This window comes from Colletes latitarsis, chromosome 11 (genome assembly GCF_051014445.1).
Source record: "Colletes latitarsis isolate SP2378_abdomen chromosome 11, iyColLati1, whole genome shotgun sequence".
Taxonomy (NCBI): domain Eukaryota; kingdom Metazoa; phylum Arthropoda; class Insecta; order Hymenoptera; family Colletidae; genus Colletes; species Colletes latitarsis.
The window spans coordinates 20,663,788-20,682,751 of NC_135144.1; the positions used below are offsets into that span (position 1 = coordinate 20,663,788).

The 18,964-nt window shown below is 42.6% G+C and overlaps 1 protein-coding gene across 6 annotated transcripts in view; it reads left to right on the plus strand.

Moving 5' to 3' along the window:
• Zfh2 (Zn finger homeodomain 2) overlaps positions 1-18,964 on the plus strand; it is a 368,628-nt gene that overhangs the window by 326,385 nt on the left and 23,279 nt on the right. For 2 of the 6 annotated variants that reach the window (XM_076777788.1, XM_076777789.1), the window contains exon 8: positions 5,319-5,389. The exons of the other annotated variants lie outside the window; for them this stretch is intronic. In XM_076777788.1, the coding sequence (XP_076633903.1) occupies positions 5,319-5,389 (71 nt within the window). The remainder of the gene's footprint in view (positions 1-5,318; positions 5,390-18,964) is intronic. 6 annotated transcript variants of the gene reach the window in all.

The window sequence follows — 18,964 nt, forward strand, 5'->3', positions numbered from 1 at the left end:
GCGAGCGCCAGAAATCAAATAGCCGGTTTCGCGCGCTAACGAACAAATAAAAAAATCTCTTCCGCGTGTTACGTTTTCCGGCGCATTAGTCGCGCACAATGCTTCCGGGAAAGGCAGGTCCGCTAATGGCGCAACGGCATATAACGAGTGCCAAGAAAAAAGGCAAACAATTTTCCCGCGTCGGCGAATATAAATAAATTAAACGCGAGCCGCATTAGCGTGCAAACACGGGCTGGCTCGCGTGCAAATAAAAACCTAAGGATTAAAGATGGCCTGGCGAGGGGGTGCGGAAACAAGGAACGGGGGAGGAAGGGGGGGGGAAACGAGTAGCTCTCCGATCCCGTTTGATTTTTGGTTTGCATTGCTGCTCGTCGGCCCGTAAGAAAAGCCTTTAGAGAGTTTTTCCACCTGGGGAAGCTGGTCGAATATTCCGCGTCCTCGAGCCGCGAGGGCGACTCTATTCAATCCGCTCTTTCATTTCCGTGATTGCTGTTTTAAATAATTGCATCTCTGTACCATCCACCTCCCGTCGTCGCGTTCCGGCCCGACTCGTTTGCACAAAATATTTGAAATCGGCCACGCCCTTTACGCGCCCCCTGTTCACCCCTCTGCGGAACCGTAGTCATGTTTTTCATCGAACCCCGGCACGGACCTCGACGGTTCGCGATTTTTAATTAAATGCTACCCCGACGGCCGTATCGATGAAAAAGAAAATTTTTGGCATCGGGTCGCGACCGCGACACGTTGCCAAACGAGCGGGGCAGGGGGGATTCGTAAAATTGGCTATCGGCCTGGCGTGTAGACGCGGCCATGGAAATAGTCGTTCGCGGGATTAAAATAGAAATTCGATCGAGCCCGCGTTCCTGCGAGTATTTAACTACGAACGACCGGGGGACAACGGAATTCGATGGTTAGACGGATTTTCTTTTCGCGCAAATTATAACGACTGCCCGGGCAAAAGTTCGACGAAAACCCTGGGAAGTCGGACGCTTCGCGGAGGGACCTTTCGGGTTTTGAGGGCGTCGAGCCCTCGTCATTGGATATTTTTTAACGAGCCGGGGGAAAATATCATATTTCTGTAAAGGCTCCCCTCATTCGTTAATTCCCCTTGAATTTCAGTCACCATCTCGAGCCAGCGAACGATCGATCGCTTTGGTAACGTCTCCTATTCATTGTCTTCGGCACCCCGAGGGTAAAGGGCGGAAAACTGTTAGAAAGCTTGCGTTTTTCCATCGCGGGCACGTGAGATTTAAATATACGCTTGACGATGGATGTTAAGGGACAGTTTCACGTAAACGTTGCTAAATTGAATCATCCTTATTACTTCTTTCTAAGTAAATGTTACATCTTTTTATAACTTTTTGATAAAAGAATATGATAACCTCATTATGAAAATATAATTTTGGTTCGGGCGAAAGCTATTAGTACGTGTAAAAATTTCAGAGCAATCGAAGTTAATCAATTTCAAATACTAATTAATCCCAGCTCCGTACAGAATTTCTCCCAGAGTGTTGGCACCCTAGATGGCACAAATACTAGAATTTCGACTTTTAAAGACAGCAGATGTCTCTTGATCCTGTCGTAAACCTCTCGAAATAATAATGTCTGTAAAAAAATGTTCTACAATCCACAAACTTGACATTTACTTATCAAAATTTAACTCACACGAAACTGCCCCCTTAAATTTGTAAATCTTATGAAATATTGATGATGGAAAGTAAACGTAAATATTAATTTCTTGCGCTGAATATGAGATTATCTGCTGGTAACCGCCAAATAATGGGGGGAGGCTGTGGTCTCCCGGATTCCGAAATAACACTCTGCGACGCAAATCCGCGGTCGTAGGCGTCGTTCTTTACCGAATCTACGCCAGCAACCGTGTCTCCGTGTTACGGTGGAGATTACGACCGGTCACGGTGTTACGAATGATAAGGGAGAAGCACAACGGCGCCGAGGCAAGAGACAAGGCCTCGTTCGATCTTCCGTTGAAATCGCCGACCACTCCTGGCGTTTCTCGAAAACGCCAAGGAGCAGGAAAGCCCGATCGACGAGGCGTCAAGAAAAATAGGAAACGTTCCGCGAAACTGGGGTCCGCGGAGCCGGGGGGTCGAGCGTCGAAAAGCTCGCAAAAATGCGATATACCGCGCGTGGAAAAGGGGGGGACGTAGGTGGAGGGACGGTAGGGGAGCGGCTCGTCACGTATCACGCAGTGGCGGCTGTCGTGTTTCGTGCGAACCGGCCCTTATGATTCGAAATCGTTCGGTGGAAGCGGCGACGAGAGACAACGGGCAACCGCGAAAAGAAGAAAAGGATAAGGACGGAGACGAAGGAGAAAAGCGAGAAAGAGGGGTCTCAGGAAAGAGAGGAGAAACGAAACGAACGGGGGGAAGGGGCACAGAAAGAGAGAGAAAGGAAAAGAAGCCTGGAGTGCTAAGCCCGATGCGAGAGTGGCCAGGCTAAGCCCAAGGCAGAAAGAAAGGTTTTATCTGCTCGCAGTTATTTATCGCTTTCCGTTGTAGCGCTGTCGTCGGGGCACGACCAATCAGAAGTCAGTATCCCCGGGTACCAGTCCGCGCCATCCGCATACATTATCGTGCGGAGCCTCGGCCATTGTCTTTCCACCGTTGTAAATCACATTTTATTCCCTCGCTTACGGTTTCGTTTTATTTATTTGTCGGAGAAACGTATCGCTACCGTACTCGTGGCCGAGGGGCGCGCGCGCGCGCACGCTGCTGCGCTCGCGTTCTCCGCGCTGCAAACGCTATAAACGCACACAGGGCCGTGGATGGCCAACGGGGAGGGACACACGCTCGCCCCGTGAAATCCGTGCAAAGGGGAACAACACAGACGCTGGCCGAGGGTACTGTCGTGGGCTCTTTGGTTCGCCTCCTCGGCCACAGAACGTGTGAGAGGGGTTGGGGGCAGCAACGAACGACTTCGATTTTTATTAAGCACCCGGACCGACCGACGTCCTCGTCCTCGTCGTCGTCCCCGACGACGACTGTTTAACTAAATTCCATCGCGGGATCACCCTGCTGCTTCGTGATCTCTCTAGACCCCCGCCTTACTTTTTTCGTCCCACCGTCCTCCTCTTTCTTTCGAACCTTTTTTTCTGCACGCTTCGGAGAATAAAAGTGAATGGATGCCTCGCATGATTTACGGAAACGAAGCTGATGAAATTGCTTTTAGATACGTTCCCGGATCGCCTCGGGACCTCGGTAGCGGTCGTCGCGGTTTCGCTACTCGACCAACTTCTGTTGTCGAGTAGCGAAACTCGACCCGAACCTTTGTTGTTTAGCTTTCGTTCGTTATACAAAAAGTATTACACTTAGAAGAAAAATTGTTGTACGAAAATAGGAATTATTTCATTAAAATTTTTTTTATTAACCGATATGTACGTTGGGATGTATACACGTTAACACGATTGCGCCTGAAACGACCAAATGAATTTGAATGAATAACATAGGATGATTACTCGTAGAAAAATAAATAAATAACGTACGATATGATCTTTTAATACGAGCTATTGTTTTCGAGAATCCCAGTTTCGAAGATTGGTTACGCTTGCGATGCATTACGACTTGGGTAACGTGTCTGTCTATTACCGACTGTTTCTACTTGTGTCGACGTTTGTACGAGTTAACGGTGATGCAATATCATCCGTTTACCCTTACTCTTACTATTTTTTAATTACTTATCAATATCATTAATGTTTAAAAACATCGACGTAAGTAAAAATAACGTGTAATGAATCTCGTACCAAAAGATTCTATCCTGCACTTTCGATTTAGTTTTGTGCAAGGAATCACCCTATGTCTGGTTATACTGTGAGTTATATTCACCACCCTGTATAATGTAGATATTCATGAGAGATTCTGTTATTAGAAACTTCAACTTGTATAACAAATTTCTGCAGCATTGCATACATTATGATCGAAGGTGCAATTTCCCAACGGAAGTGTACATATTTGAACACTTCTCTTACCACTATGAATAATATTACTAGAAAAAGTTTTAATAGTACAAATATCGATCCGGAATAAATGGCCAGCAATTTACTTTTTGCTGAAATTAGCGCGCAACAAGAATATCTAACGCGTTAATTTTAATGTCTAATACGCTACAACGAATCCAGACGATGAAGCTACATTGACTCGTTTCAAACGTTTATTAATTTATTAATAAATTGTCTCGATAAATCGTGCAACTCACTTCGTTCTTTTTTCTGTCATTTTATTACAAATATTTAGGACTGCATGATTACTCACAGCGTCGATGAAATTTCACTGAATATTGATATTTTGCGGCTAACGATGCAAGCATAGAACACTTTGCTTAACGTCCTTTATCGACCAGCGATTTTATATGCGCACTTTGCGTTGCATGTTAATTATGGGTTACCGTTACCTTGCGCCGATACGTAAATATAGTGTTGCCATTCAACCAAGATGAAATACTTTGCTCATAGAGAGTCCAAGTTTTGCAAATTTTGCAGCAAGAGAAATAACGTCTTCCTTTGTGGAAGAGGACACGTTTTGATTTCTCGAATTACAAAGAAAGAATCATTCCTTAGTGAAAATCAAAGTTAAAGTTTACGCGTAATCTGCCAAAATAAGCGTCATAATGCGGCACATGGTCATCGAACATGTACACGCAAAGCAATCGAGTCCCAAACCGTGGTATAAATTTCACTTAAATTGCTGGATGTTTAACAAACTACACCTACGTACTGCTATCGACGCGTTTATTACGTACTCTCTTACCAAACGAAATGCGTATGTATAAATCACGTAACGCTAAAGTTTTCGCGATCGTAATAAACCCGTACCCTGCGTGCCAAGAATGAGACAACAATCGACCATAATACGAACACGACGGAGTAGAATTATTGATCTGTACTACTTGAACGATCAGCGTTCAATGTTTATTGCCGGAGCAACGTCGATGCGCGCCAAAGCGCGACTTAAAGTTTCGTATAGAAGCGTAAGGAATGAAACGGCTGTAAAAGAATTCTACACGTTGACAACGGAGGCGTCGGTTCGAGGCAGGAGAGAGTCTGGCCTGCTCTGTAGTTTCTCCAAATCAGTAAAAACAATTAGAATATCGCGACAAATCACGATTGCCATCCGCGTTTCTCGAATTACTTTTTCAAGTCGTTGGAGTTCCTCGGCAATACGAGCTTTCTAGACGTTGGATCCTAACCCCCCGCTCTATTGTTCAAAAAATTCTGCGAATAGAAAAGAAAAGAAAAAAAAAAAAAGATAGAAATTTAAAGAAACTCCATCACGACCGAATAAAATACCAAATGCTTGTGATAGTTTCAGCGGTGCAAGTAGACCATGCAGGCCAGGTTCTCTCCCAGCCTCAGTCGCGTCCTGGCCATCAACAGGTCAGTAACAACGATGAACATTATTAAAATTTATACGTAGAGTCCGATAGAACTGCGCTGAATTGTTATTGTTGCTTCTCGCTGTGCTTTTAACGCGTTATGGACAAGCTGATCGAAGCATACAAGACCGATGCGTAGATTGCATGTCACGTACCACGCGTCTTTAACTCCTAAGCGTTGATGTTCGTATCCATTTATGCAAAGTGCAAGTTACTTTTTCTAATACTCAATATTTTCAAATAGTTGAAATTTCTGAAAGACAAATAGGAGGAAAATTGTATTCGAAATCGCTTCTTTTTCTTCTTTGATACGATGTTATTAAGTATCACTAGATTTCCAATAACTTATTAAAAAGTTACCTCTTTCAAAATTTCATCCTCTGTCTTATATTTTATTCGGATTAATTATAATATAAATCATTCTAGCCGATGGATGGCCGAGATTGCTAGCGCTAACGCGTTAAGGTTTAATGATTGCGTAGGAATAAATTGTCGATATGTTTCGCAAGCGCGATAGAAAATCACGACGAGCAATTACAGCGCGTGAGCGCAATTGTTTATTTAATCGGTGAAAGAGAAAGTTGGTGAACACGTTCGTGCCAGTTCTGATACGTTACGTGTCGTGGCTTTATCGGATATCCTTCTGTAAAGCAGCCATTTGCTGTTTAGTTGCTTTAACTTCGTTTCCCGCGTTTCACGCGGAAACGCGTGGCCGGCGAGGGACTCGTAAGCGAAGAAAACGTTTAATCGGTAGGCGGGGAAGGAAAGTTTTAAACTTCTGCTTTCAATTTTTTTTTTTTTTTGTTTTCAACTCTATACCTAGCGCTCGACGCGCGTGGTCGAACGGTAGCATATTTAAAACGCTGGAAACTTTACTTTCGCGCCAACCTCGACGCTCTGGAGAGGAAAAAAGGGGCGAGAAACGAGACTCGGGGGATGTTAGGAAATAAGCGAAACTTTAATTCGCTTGTCACGGACGTTTCCGGGAGGCCATCCGTGGAAAAACATCCGTTACGATTGTTTCTTCGATCCCCCACGCCCGCGTGCTTTCTTTTTTTATCCTCGAGCTGGGCTGCAGTCGCCCCGACCGACTTTTTTTTATCGCGTGCAAAATTAGCCCAACCTCAAATTACCACCCCGCCTACCCTCGAGCTCTCCCTATGCATATTTTCCTGTTTTTTTTTTTTTTGTATCGAAACTCGAAACCCGCACGGTAAGTTTGTTTTGAATTGCGTCGCACGGCCAGAAGTTTTTTTCCTTCCCCTCCCTTCGAGCGGGCACTCTGGGGTGCCCCATCCTCCATGCAAATGAGCGTATCGCGGATCTTCCGCACCCCGTGCCAAGGGCGTACACCAGCCTCATTTAGAAAGGAAATACACTACAGGCGAACAGTTAAACGTCTCTCTTTGTGGGTTTGTTAATGTCCTCATTTAGCTGGGGGGTTCGACTGATTAACCTGTCGCGTGACAAATGCAAACCATAACCGATTCGTGTGAACGATAAATAACAGGAGTAGAAACGACCGGGTATTTCGCTAATGCAAACCATAAGCTACCGTTACGAACGGCGAATCAAACGAATAGAAACTTAAATGGGATTAAAATTAAATTAATACGAGAAAATGTTAGAATTTGCCTATTTTAGTTGAAACTGTTACGTCGTAAGGAAGAGAGAAAGGATTAAGAGAATTAGAATAAACGCAACGCGAGGTCTGGGTTAGGTTCACAACTACGCTCCCATAAAAATCGTCTCAGGCGTCACCTCGACCCTTAACACGACCCAAAAACCGTCAAGTCTGCCCGTTGTCATGTAAATTCGTAATCTTCCGCATTGTACCAAACAATGGACGTATTGAGCCCCGAGAATAGTGTGAATGCTTATTAAAGTCATGCTGGTATTCACCGCGTTTAGCCTTTTCCGAAACCTTTGCACGCGATCGACAAAATATGTTCTGATATAAAGAATGCATTAACAAAGAGATTCGAATTGCCCGCGGTATTTGCAGAATGATTAACTGTTTGCGTATTTATTATGATTCTTATTGTGATCTCGTTTTGAAAACGCATCTTGAAAGAAACATAATTCTTCGTCCTGTCGAAAAGTCATACGTTTTCCTAACTTTGATTTCTCCGAGAGGAATAGATTCTTAAATATCTATACGTCCATAAAACGCGATTACAATAACTAATATGCATTTTTCGAAAAAATGTTTTCATATTGTCATGAATACAGCGAAGGCAAGCAAATGATATGTACGATTATTTTACTGCTGGGACAAGATAAACTATCTGATCGATATCTATAACCCCTCAGTATGTATGCAGCAACAATGCTGCACTGCTCGGCTACTCAATGATTTATAACCCCACTTATGAACCAAATCGATTTCCCTCGAAGACACTATATATTCTGATGCCTACACGTTCTTTTAATGCGTATAAATTCAAATATCTTGCTATTTTCTATAATTTTCGTCCTGTTTGGGGTACGCGATATCTGTCTACAGGGATTGGAAACCAACGAGAGGAAGAAAATTTCCCCTCTACTGATTTTTTCTTTAACGAATTATTAATATACTAGCACGTAAAATGATATTTTTATAGAATTTATAGACAAAAGAAATGCAACTCTCGACGGCATACATGTTGCTACAACAGTTTGTAAATCAACCCTAGATTATTATAGCGAGCTATGGCATTGTTTGTTATCGATTTGTTTGCAATTCCCATGAAGGGTGTTTACGCCTTTCTGATCAATAAACTATAAAGTTTTACTTACTTTAGCACATAGTAATAATTTCGTAAGAATAAAATAATTGTTTTCGTCTGATATTTATTTCATTTCTGTCCTCAAAAAAAAAAAAAAATGAAATTAACACGAATTCTCGTCTCGACTACGGTTTGCAAGTGTCACTTTAGATCCCTGCATTGCGAGAACAACGAAACTTAATTTCGACGAGTCTTCTAATAAATGTTTCGCGAAGGATTATAAGATTGGAAGGGTTCTCGATTGTCGCCTAGTCAGGATATTCGATCGAGCTGGAATTGCAAAAATAAATTCCTTCGCAGACCTAGGGGGTTGTCGATGGAAGGGGCTGCAGTGTCAAGAAAGCGGAAAGTCCAATAATAAGACGTCCTCGCTTTGAACATCGAGACGACGATTGTTGCTGTCGACGTTCGATCCGCGAGAAATGAGGCGCGTCCGATGAAAAACGAGAATAAAAGGAAAGCTACGAAAACGACGAAGGATGAAAATATAGCCTGTTAGGCGGTAGAAATTATTATTTCTGGAAAATCACGTGCACCAAACCCCCCCGGTCGTACGACGATCGTACTGACATATCGACTAAACAGCGTATCATGTTCGAGAATAAACGGGACGGAGCGTGAAAACGACTTTCCGATCGAAACACTTCCATCCTCCTCCCCCGCCCGGCGATATTTTCGCAATCGTTTCTCGGTGATATCTCGTGACTGTTGGAACCCTGTCTAGGTGGGCCAATTCCAACGTGTATTAAAATGTCACGGCAAGACACGACGGGTCGTCGTCCGGATTAAAACGTCTTACCACGGAAACGATAGTAATTGCTCGTGAATAACCATCCCGTTCAATTTTTGCGGAACGACACGTCACCGTCTACCAAATAAACAAAGTCTTCCATAGCACGCCAAATATCACGCGAATTAAAACGATTGCATAAGACGACGAAAACGTCACAGAGTACTTGTGAACGCGCAATCTCAAAAATCTTCGATAAGAATTGAAATGTTATACACGAACATTTTTCTTTGGTAAAAAACCTCGATTTAACGAATTCCGATGTATCGGATGGAATTCTACTATCCTATATATCTACATCTGTATTACAATGTATGGCTGACAGGTATGACGGGACCTTGAAGAAGCATTCCTTGCACCTAAATTATGAAAACGCGTTATACGAACCGCAGGTCCGGATATTCATTTCCTTGTTAGAGCTCTTTTCCTAATAATCTCTATACATTGTGTCCGCGTCGACGATGGACATTTTGACCCCTTTTTTTACAAAACTAAAAGCATTAATGAAACTTCCGGCATGGGGATCGTTGAACTCCACGGTTGTCCACGCAATATCTAATTAAACGTTCGATGATCTTTTTGATGAATCATAAAAGTTTTCTGACGTCATGATTATTTTATTTCGTGATAGTCAGCACCTGCAGCATGCACGATTGTCGGGGCGTATGACCCTTTCCGCGCGTTGTCCAAGGTCGTTCCTGACCCTGCCACGCGTACCACCCTTTGGAAAAAAGTTTCTAATGTTCGTTCGTGACACGAAACTATTTTTTTTTCCGACGCCTCCCACCGTAAGGACCCGGAGCGAACGTACCTTGCTATATAAGAAAGTACAAAGAAGGCGTATAATCGGAATACATTTGTTAGAATCACTGGGGTGCATTCCCCTACGTTATACTTCCGATAATAAAGGGTGTCTGCAAGGAAGCGTAGGATAACTAATTTACCTCCTCTACGTACGGGCAACCAGTTGTAACAAAGGATTAATAAAAGACATGTATTTTTAAAGAGACGCGACGAATTATTTATTTGCGTCTATTTCTTGCCACTCGCGTGTCCGTGGAACTCTTTTTGACACGAGATTTAATCCGGTATCGATAAAACGATGCAAATTACGGAGAGTTTGACTTTATGCATGGCGCTTTCCAAATAAACTTCAGTTTTCAATTTCAATTTCTATATTTCGAAATACACTTTTGCTAACGTTCGTGCGTAGAAAAATCGATAACAGTTCTATCTTGCGAAGGAAATAAATAATGAAAGACGAAGTTCAACATAATCATTTCGAAAAATAAAATATTGTCCTCTCGAATGATAAGTAGCATGCATGTTTTTCCACGGTGTATCAAGGTTCTTTGTCGAACGTAATACGCAGAAAGAGAATCGATAACAATTTTACCTTGCAAAAGAATAAATAATGGTAGACCAAGTTCAACATAATCATTTTGAAAAATAGAATAGCATCTACTTGCTACACAAAGTAGCATAGAACCTTCGCCACTGTTATTCTAAGCCCCTTTCTTAGGGGTACGCGACCTATCATTGACCTACCCTTGCCAGTACGGTAGCAACCCCTAGCTGTACCTCGTCATTACACCTAACAGGCTTAAGTTTATTCGTGCATGACATTGAATAAGAGGAAACATTTCGTTTCTGTGAAGATAGTTTCTCTGGCGAATTAGTACCCTTCGTACAGTCGCATATGTTAAGTTGGCGCGCATAAAATGTCGTTCTTTTTCCTCCGACCAACGGTCAAACGGACGTAACTTCTTTTTTAAACTGCGCCCACCTATTTAACTCGAACAGTTTCCATACGCTTCTCCGCTATTACTAACGATCTAACTTTATTATTCTGGCTCAAAAATTACATGAAAATTAAGAGTTTCGGGGGATGAAGTATTCCTTTTTCCATGCATAGTTACTAATAATTCAGCAAATTGATTAATTGCTTTGCCTGGCGCGTGAAAAATCAAACGCCCGACAGTCCCTTCGATCGACGAGGAAGCGACAAGTTGCACGATCGTTCTGAAAATAAACGCGTCGCAACAGTTTGTTCTCTCGTGTGCTCGGGATTCGCAACAAAGTTTGTCTTTGAATGCATCGCACGGAAAATAATCCAACGGCGTCAAGTCCAGTGAACGCAACGGGTACAGAAATACTTCGCGGCGATCAATCCACCGGTTATAGAACTGTCTACGGAGACAGTTGTTACTCTTGACTGTCGTGCATAATGTGCAAGCCAACCACCGTGTTGGTACCACATCACTACACGGTTATTTAGAATAGTGGCACGGAGTCTCCGGTAAAACTGACAATGTCTGCATCAGGAAAATTGAGTGCTTTCAGCTTGTCAAATGCCCATAAATAAAATACGCTTCAATTATTTGATTACCGAGCGCACTGGTACTGTACCATATGTAAACACTCTGTTGTCGTTGACGTTCAATTTCTCGAAACCAACGAGGCCGAACTGGTGCCCAACAGCGCATGCTTTTTGAATTAAAGTGGTCGGTAAATTGGCTGCATCATCGTTAAAAATAAAACATTTTGCAAAAATACAGACAAAACCATAATAGAATGCTCGTTCCAAAATAAAACATCGTGCTCGTAGTCGTTGAACGCGCGTGTACACGGTTTATAACTATAATAAATTTCGAATAGTACACGATAGTTTGCGACAGAGTTCTAAAACGAAATTCGGTGCGATTTACAGTCTAGTATGTCCAGGCTTTATAATACCGATGATAGAATGGCAACAATGTTCTTTTTATTCCCAACACGTTTCAAACGTTCCAGTAATGTTAAAAGTAGCTGTTACACGAAGAATCTCAGTCGTTACATACTCATTGCACGCACCGCAAATAAGGATCATGTTCGTCTTTTCAATTTGTTCCCGCTTTCTAGTTCGGTAATTACCGGTAATTATATTTTCTATTTCCTGATTGTGGAAATAGTTTTGTACATATAGACACCGGAGTAATAAAAGAAGATTTATAAGATTTGTGACAAAGAATCTTTGCCCCTTATTGTTGAAAACTAAAATTTAGTTTTATGGTTTCAGTTTTGAAATTTAGTAGTTTCAGAAATGAATTTTGACTCTAGTTCTGTTCGCTGAAACTTCCGAGCGTCGTTGAACTTACGCGGAACAGACTTATCCGTCTCTTTTAGCTTGCCAATCTTTGCCAAGCAACGAACGATCGTAGAATGACTAACATTCGTTCGTAAAACGATCCGCCGTACGGTTTTACGCGGATTAGTTTCGACAATTTCTCTTTCCCAATTTTCTCCTCGGTTTGGTTTCCAACGACATGCACTGTCGCTCGAAAGTTTGGCACACCCTTCAGTCTTTAAAATAAACCTTCTTTCGTACATTTAACGATACGAAATTGAAGACATCGTCTAGATTTGTAATCTCGAAGAACGCGATACGGTATACTAATTAATAAAATCGAATTGAAATTTAAGCCAAGGCGATACAAGCCCAGAATGCGTTTCGTAAGAGGGCAGATTCTAAAAAAATACAACCACCCCGTGCTGTGTATAGACAGCCCCTCGAAATAAGTTTTTTTTTTACCCCACGAAATATCCTCGCCCACCCCATAATTCGACTCTTCTCGCTCTGCGTGACTATCGCGTATGGTTATTACCAAAAAAGAAAAGGGGGGTTACATTAGTGCCACCTTCCCTCTCCCCTTCGCGACGCCATAAATATAAAAATATCCCTCACCCCTGGGATAACTTCCTATCATCCGTGCGGGAAAATGTGGCGCGTGGAAAATACGATTCGAAACTTACGAACGATTCTTCCACGCGTAAAAAAATGTTACTTTTCATTGCAGCAACGTAAATACAAGATTACAGTGTCGTCTATCTTTTAAATACAATTACGTGTCCGATAAATAATCTCAGTGAACGTTGAAAATGAAGTTGAAAACATCGCAGTGCCTTTTGACATTTTATTAAATAACGCGACAAATTTGAAGTTCCACGAGAATCTGCTGAAAGGCCTCGAGATAGGCGATATCTGAGTGTCCCTTTCTGCGCCCTGAAATAGGGTCTGGCGAAGGGCGAGGAAATCACCCCTTCCACGTGCTTCTATCCGTTGCCAGAGGCGATAGTAAAAAATAACCAAGATATACCGCGTAGCCAGCAGTGCCTCCGGGAGTATAACTCCGCTAATGTATCCCACTGAAACTTATTGTATGCCACGCTCTTTCCCTCTCGTCCCTTTTTCTTTTAGACCCTCCGCGACCCCTAAACCATCTACGTTCATTCAGATACAAAATCTGCGAATTTCCTTTCCCTTTGGACCAATTACAAACTAATTAAAACGTACAATAATTTTCGATGTCTACTTAATGCGTCTTCGAGGGAAAAGTAAACAAATACAGTGAATAAAATTGCAATAAATTTGTACAGCGTAAACAAACTGCCGAAGCTGTCGTAGCATATTGAAATGTTGGAGAAGAACAAATGTATATTAATTCTCAAATTAGTCGGTGTAATCACGCGTGCCATCAAATATGAAAGGTCGGATATTGTCGCAAAACCGCAGACGTTACCGTCTCGAATGTTTCCCCAGCGATTTGGGCATTAATTGCCCGCGGTGTAACGGGTGTGCGAAAAGAAAAAAGGGGCGACGGTCTGACAAAGGCTGCGGGAAGAAGCGGCCGCTATGGAGTCATAAACGTGAGTTATGTTAGCCGTTAGATAGTTGAATCTCAGTATTCCGTGGCACGCTTTCGGTCCGTTAATATCTTCATTACTAAATCATCCCCGCCTTCAGCGGCGTTCACGACTCCTCGTGCAGAAGCTGAGATAGACAATCGCATGGTTGGGAATTTCTGGATTCTACCCCAAGTACGACCATTTCCATCCACGGCACATCTCCCGCTTATATGACCAGCTATATCCGATGGCGGGAAGCCGTGCCCTTTCTTACCAAATTTCTCGAGAATCCGGAAAGAAACTGACTAGCCTCGAACGTAGAACGTTAACGCGTGGGTGGTGGCTGGACTTTCGACCTTATTGCCTCAAACAGTACGAAAATGGTACTTCTTGTGGATGTTTACGCGTGTAACGTATGCAGAAAACATGTTCCATTTATGTACGTAAGGTATGCAAAGAATATGTGACATTCGTGCACGTACGTACGAAAAATATGCAAACTGTACAAGCAATATCGTGTGAAACATCGTTCGAACCGTTATGACGTTTTATTAAACCTTTGCAAGTATTTAACAACACAACATACATTCACGAATATAAGGATATTTAACATTTTACTAATCTATTCCTATTCGACTGATCCGAATCAAGAATTATTTCTAATTACGATTCCTGGAGTACTTTGTCTTGGATCTAAGTTTATCAAACCTGTCACGAATCGGTCTCGTAAAAAATAGCTGAAATCTGATTATTCATTCCTCTCGTCGAGAGGGGATTATTATACAGTAAAGTTCGGTTCCGTATGCGCGCGTGTGCCCTAGGAAAGCACGCGGAAAAGAATTTCCGTGATGTTTTACTGTCCACGGTAAACAAAGGCTGGGTTTAAAGTGGTCTCGATCGAGCAAGTATTGTGAAAAATCGCATGAAAAGTACGTGTTCGGCCGACGAACGAGTCGAAAGTAACGGAACGCTCGAGTTCAGAAAAGCATTCTTTCTATTTATTTTACCCGTTCCCCCCGCGCTATTCCCGCTTTCTACCAGGAATGAAACCTGGCGACCTTAAATTAAACCGTTCATACGAGCTGTACGTAAAGCCTGACACACGCGATAATTCACGTCGACCCGCGTTGACAGCGCCACCGTGTCGCATACGAATGGCGAAAATTCGTATAGTCGTGACCTCCGCGTAAAATGGGGAAAAAAACGTCGCGAAGAACAGGGAAGGAGAGTCGGGACGAAAAACGTTTCCCCATTCACGACGGACGACACGATTCTTCGCAGTGGAAACGGTATATCTTGGCTCATGAATCGATTTTCAAACATGTCAAGAACCACCCGTTTTGTTAATTGCATCGTTTAACGCGAGAAGAAAAAGGGAAAGGAAACGAAACGTTTGCGTTTAATAAATTTGCTCGATGATGGACGCGTCCCCGTCGAGGACGCGATAACAGGCGGGGAAAGAAGCAAGCGGGCGGATTCGAGCGAGCGTTTGAAGCTCATTAAAAACCAGAGTACTTTCTCGACCGGATAAAAGGGCAGAAAAGATCGCGTTAACGACGTGCTCGACAATTAACCGCGACGGAAGGGAAAAGAGGTCTTCCTGTCGGGTCGACGACTGCCAGGCCGGGACAATTAATTAACGCCAGTTCGGGACGTAAAACGAGTTGAATCCTGGCTTGTGGAGAGCAGTCTGTACAAACGTCTCCTGTTACAACCTGTTGCTAGGGAACAGGAGAGGTGGTAGAAGACGAGTAAACGGACGGGGTAGGTTGATGACCGTGGTGGCTGATAGGGGGTGGCAGTGATGCTGCGAGCTGGCAATTAAGCCATCAACCCTTAATGAATGAACTCCGTTCACAGACACCGACCCCGGCAACCCCATTAGCTAACTAACCCCGAGTTATTTGCATATCTGTCGACGAGGGTGAGTCGCTCAGATTCACCGAGACAATTACCAGTAACTTTATGGTCAGGTGCTTAAAGGCTTAAAGCCGAGGAACCCTTAAAGAATCCATTGACGTACGCCACAGAAACGCCCTGAATCGTTGGGATAACGATCCCAGCGCAAACAGGATACTTTAATTGTAATTAATTCGCTCCACGAGAGCGTCGATGTTTTCGCGGATCGACGTGCAGTTATTTCGCGAACTGCTTTGTGTATTTATACGATTAATTACGACGAACGCTTTGAACGACGTTTAATTAATTAGTCGCTTCCTGGTAGCGAACAATGTTAGCGAATTACGAGCACGCGTGGTCAAAAATATTTCCAAAGTGCATATTTAGAAAACTAGAGTACTTTGATAATTTTAAGTTTTATTCGCAATTTGATAAATTAGGGATCGATATGTTTTATCGTTAATCTATTCCTGTTTGTCGGTGCTCAATTAAATGTAATTTTTCGAAACAGATTTATAAATACTCTATACGTTTGTAAAAGGCAGAAGTAATGAGGCTTAAATACAAATTGGACATCCGATATACGTGCAACAACCCGTGTCAGCGCATGGGTGGTAAAAGTGATGAACTACGTACTTCCGGTCGGAGTTAAGGAGCAGTTAATTGGTACAAGTTAACACACTCGTCTATCGTCCTCCTCAATTTCACACGCGAACGTACCCTTTACGGGCACGGAATGAAAGATTCTGTCTTGGGGCGTGAAAAACACGATGAGATAGTTCAGCTCTTTTACCACGTGGGTCGGTTTATCTTCGACGAAGATCGCAGGACACAGTTCGAGCAAATTCTTTTCACAAGGGTTCCCTGACGAGGGTAAAAAATTGTCTTCGTGCGTGTACCAGTTCTGCGCCATTAAGTTTTATTTCCACTCTCCTCGCGAAATTAAATATTTACCGATCGCTTCGTAAAATACGTCAATTGCTTTTGGTACATTATTTCGTCACGCTTTTCGGTACTTGCGCGTACAAACGCGGCGTCCTATTTAAGTAGAAGTAACTCTAATATTCAAGTCAACATAAAGTATTTAATTATTCTAAATCAATTTTAGAATATATTATTATAGTTGAATTTATTTTAAAATATATTTTCTGTAAATTCGAATAGTAATGTTGACTAACTTTCTCGATATTTAATAGCTTGCTCAACTGTTATTACACATTGAGTATATTTTTTAAACGAAATTCTTTAGAAAAATTTGAAACAAAGAGGGTCGATTTCCTGGAGGGTTCGCGGTAGAATGGCCCCCTGAGTCCCGTATAAAATTTACGTTTTCGGAATTAAACGCGGCGAATCGTTCTACTCGGAACTGAAACTCCGCTTCAAAGGATATTCTGCGAGGATAAAAAGTATAATGGAAGCGATGGTGTCGGATTGATCGAGAGGGGAATCTCCGAGGGATGAGTGTGCATCGTATCTGCATCATTCCGGGGCATCGCGTGTCGAGACGCACTTTGTCCCGCTAACTCCCTATACCTTATCCAGTCCTTAGCGCGGGAACGCTAATTCGTTGATTATCCTAATGACTGTCAGGGAACCAGCAGGAAAGAGGAAAACCACGTACCGTGACCCCTTTCCTTAATTTATTCCGAGTAGCCCCTTTGAACTCACCGACAACGTTTGCATATTCTATGAATTTCGAGCCTCGTTTCGTTCCCCCTTTCGCCGATATGATTACGCCGTGCCCGCTTTTGTAATTCTCAATTAATTAGACATGGAATCAATATCGAGGAATCAAGCTTGCCATCGGCGGCGCGTACTGCACTTTACCCTGGAAATCTTCATTCCTTATTACGGTATCGAGCCATCTAATAGTTACATGCTCGAGTCTTGATCACGATAGGGCTTCTTAATCTTTCCAGACAAATCTGACGTCCCAGTTTCTTATTTCCTGTCGTCTGCGCTTTATTACGTTGCGCGTCAAACCCGAGAAATTACCAGGAGTAAATTATCATGTTTCTTAAATTACTCGGACACGCGTCGATTAAATATCCAACGGCCTAAGCGAAACGTTCCCAGAACTTAGATCGACCAATAAAATAATAATATCTTAATTTAATTGCGTACAGTAAAATAGTATGCATCTCTAGTGTTAAGATACGCTGCTATCAAGTCTATAACTTTTATGTACCACGAAGGGGTTGGAATATCGTTGCAACGATAAGCAGATCAGAATGTACAATAATTCGGGTCAAGCCATAGGAGAGCACGTAATTTTAATCAACTACATCATCGATGCAAAGGCCATTCCAAGAGGTCGATTATGCGAGAACAAAATGTTAAACGATTTGAAGAGGTTGAAGGACTTGTACGTAATATACGGGAGAGAGGAACGTGTATGGCAACGCGACGAAAATACGTGAAAGTTGTTCGAGAACCCTTAATTCGAACTCAGCCGATGAGAGCACGGTGTATAAATGCGAATTTAAATTATACGGGTACCGGTCGCCATCTCGATAGGGTTTCTTAATCCCCTCTGGAAAACACTAACGCCCTATTTTTATACACTCACCATCCCGGCCCCGACTTAATTACTTTAATCACGTTTCGGTGTCGCGTGGATCGACCAATCGGCGAACAGATTTAATGCTCGGTTACGGCAAAATTTCTGAAAGCGAAGTCGAATGAAGGAAGACCCTGATATGCACGAAGCAAACTCCATTTCTCGTGTAAGTACCATCGTTCATCCAATTAACGCCTCGAAGCACTTTGATTACAGGGTGTAACTGCCGTTTTATTTCTTAATTTCAGTCCAGTTGACGGTGATTGTTACGCCTTGACAGATATTCTCCTCTTTTAGCGTTTCGAATTACCGCGGTCAAACGTTTCACGACGCGCGCCGAGGATCCGTTTCAGGTGATTAATTAATTAAACTCGCGTCGTTCCTTCTTCGATATTTACTCGTTACCATTCTATTAAGTTTCTATTTATTTATTTATCAGGTGCTACGCCTCAGCGTGGCGCTTCAATGGCAAAACAAACAATCAGAATCGCTATTATCGATATCTAACCTCGTTCGGTCTCAGCATTACAGTTAGATGCGAAAACAAGATACGCAGAATATTTTACGAGCTTTGCAAACTGCATCGTCCGATGGTAACTCGTATATTCTGCGACAACCAATTCTTCCACTTCTCGTACGGATACATCTAGATTTTTACGAGTTAAGCTATTTATACCGAGTGGCAAAAGCAAATAAGTGGGTAATTATAACTCAAGCTCGCGTCACGCTGGCGTATTTGTCGTAAAATTGCACTCGTCTTATTCTACACACGATACAGTAATTAAACCCGTGTATCGATTACCTGTTCAACAAGTTCTACGAGACTTCCTTATTGGCACATAATTTAAAGTTCGTTACATCGTAGAAAATGACCTGCCTACGTGATGGAATTTC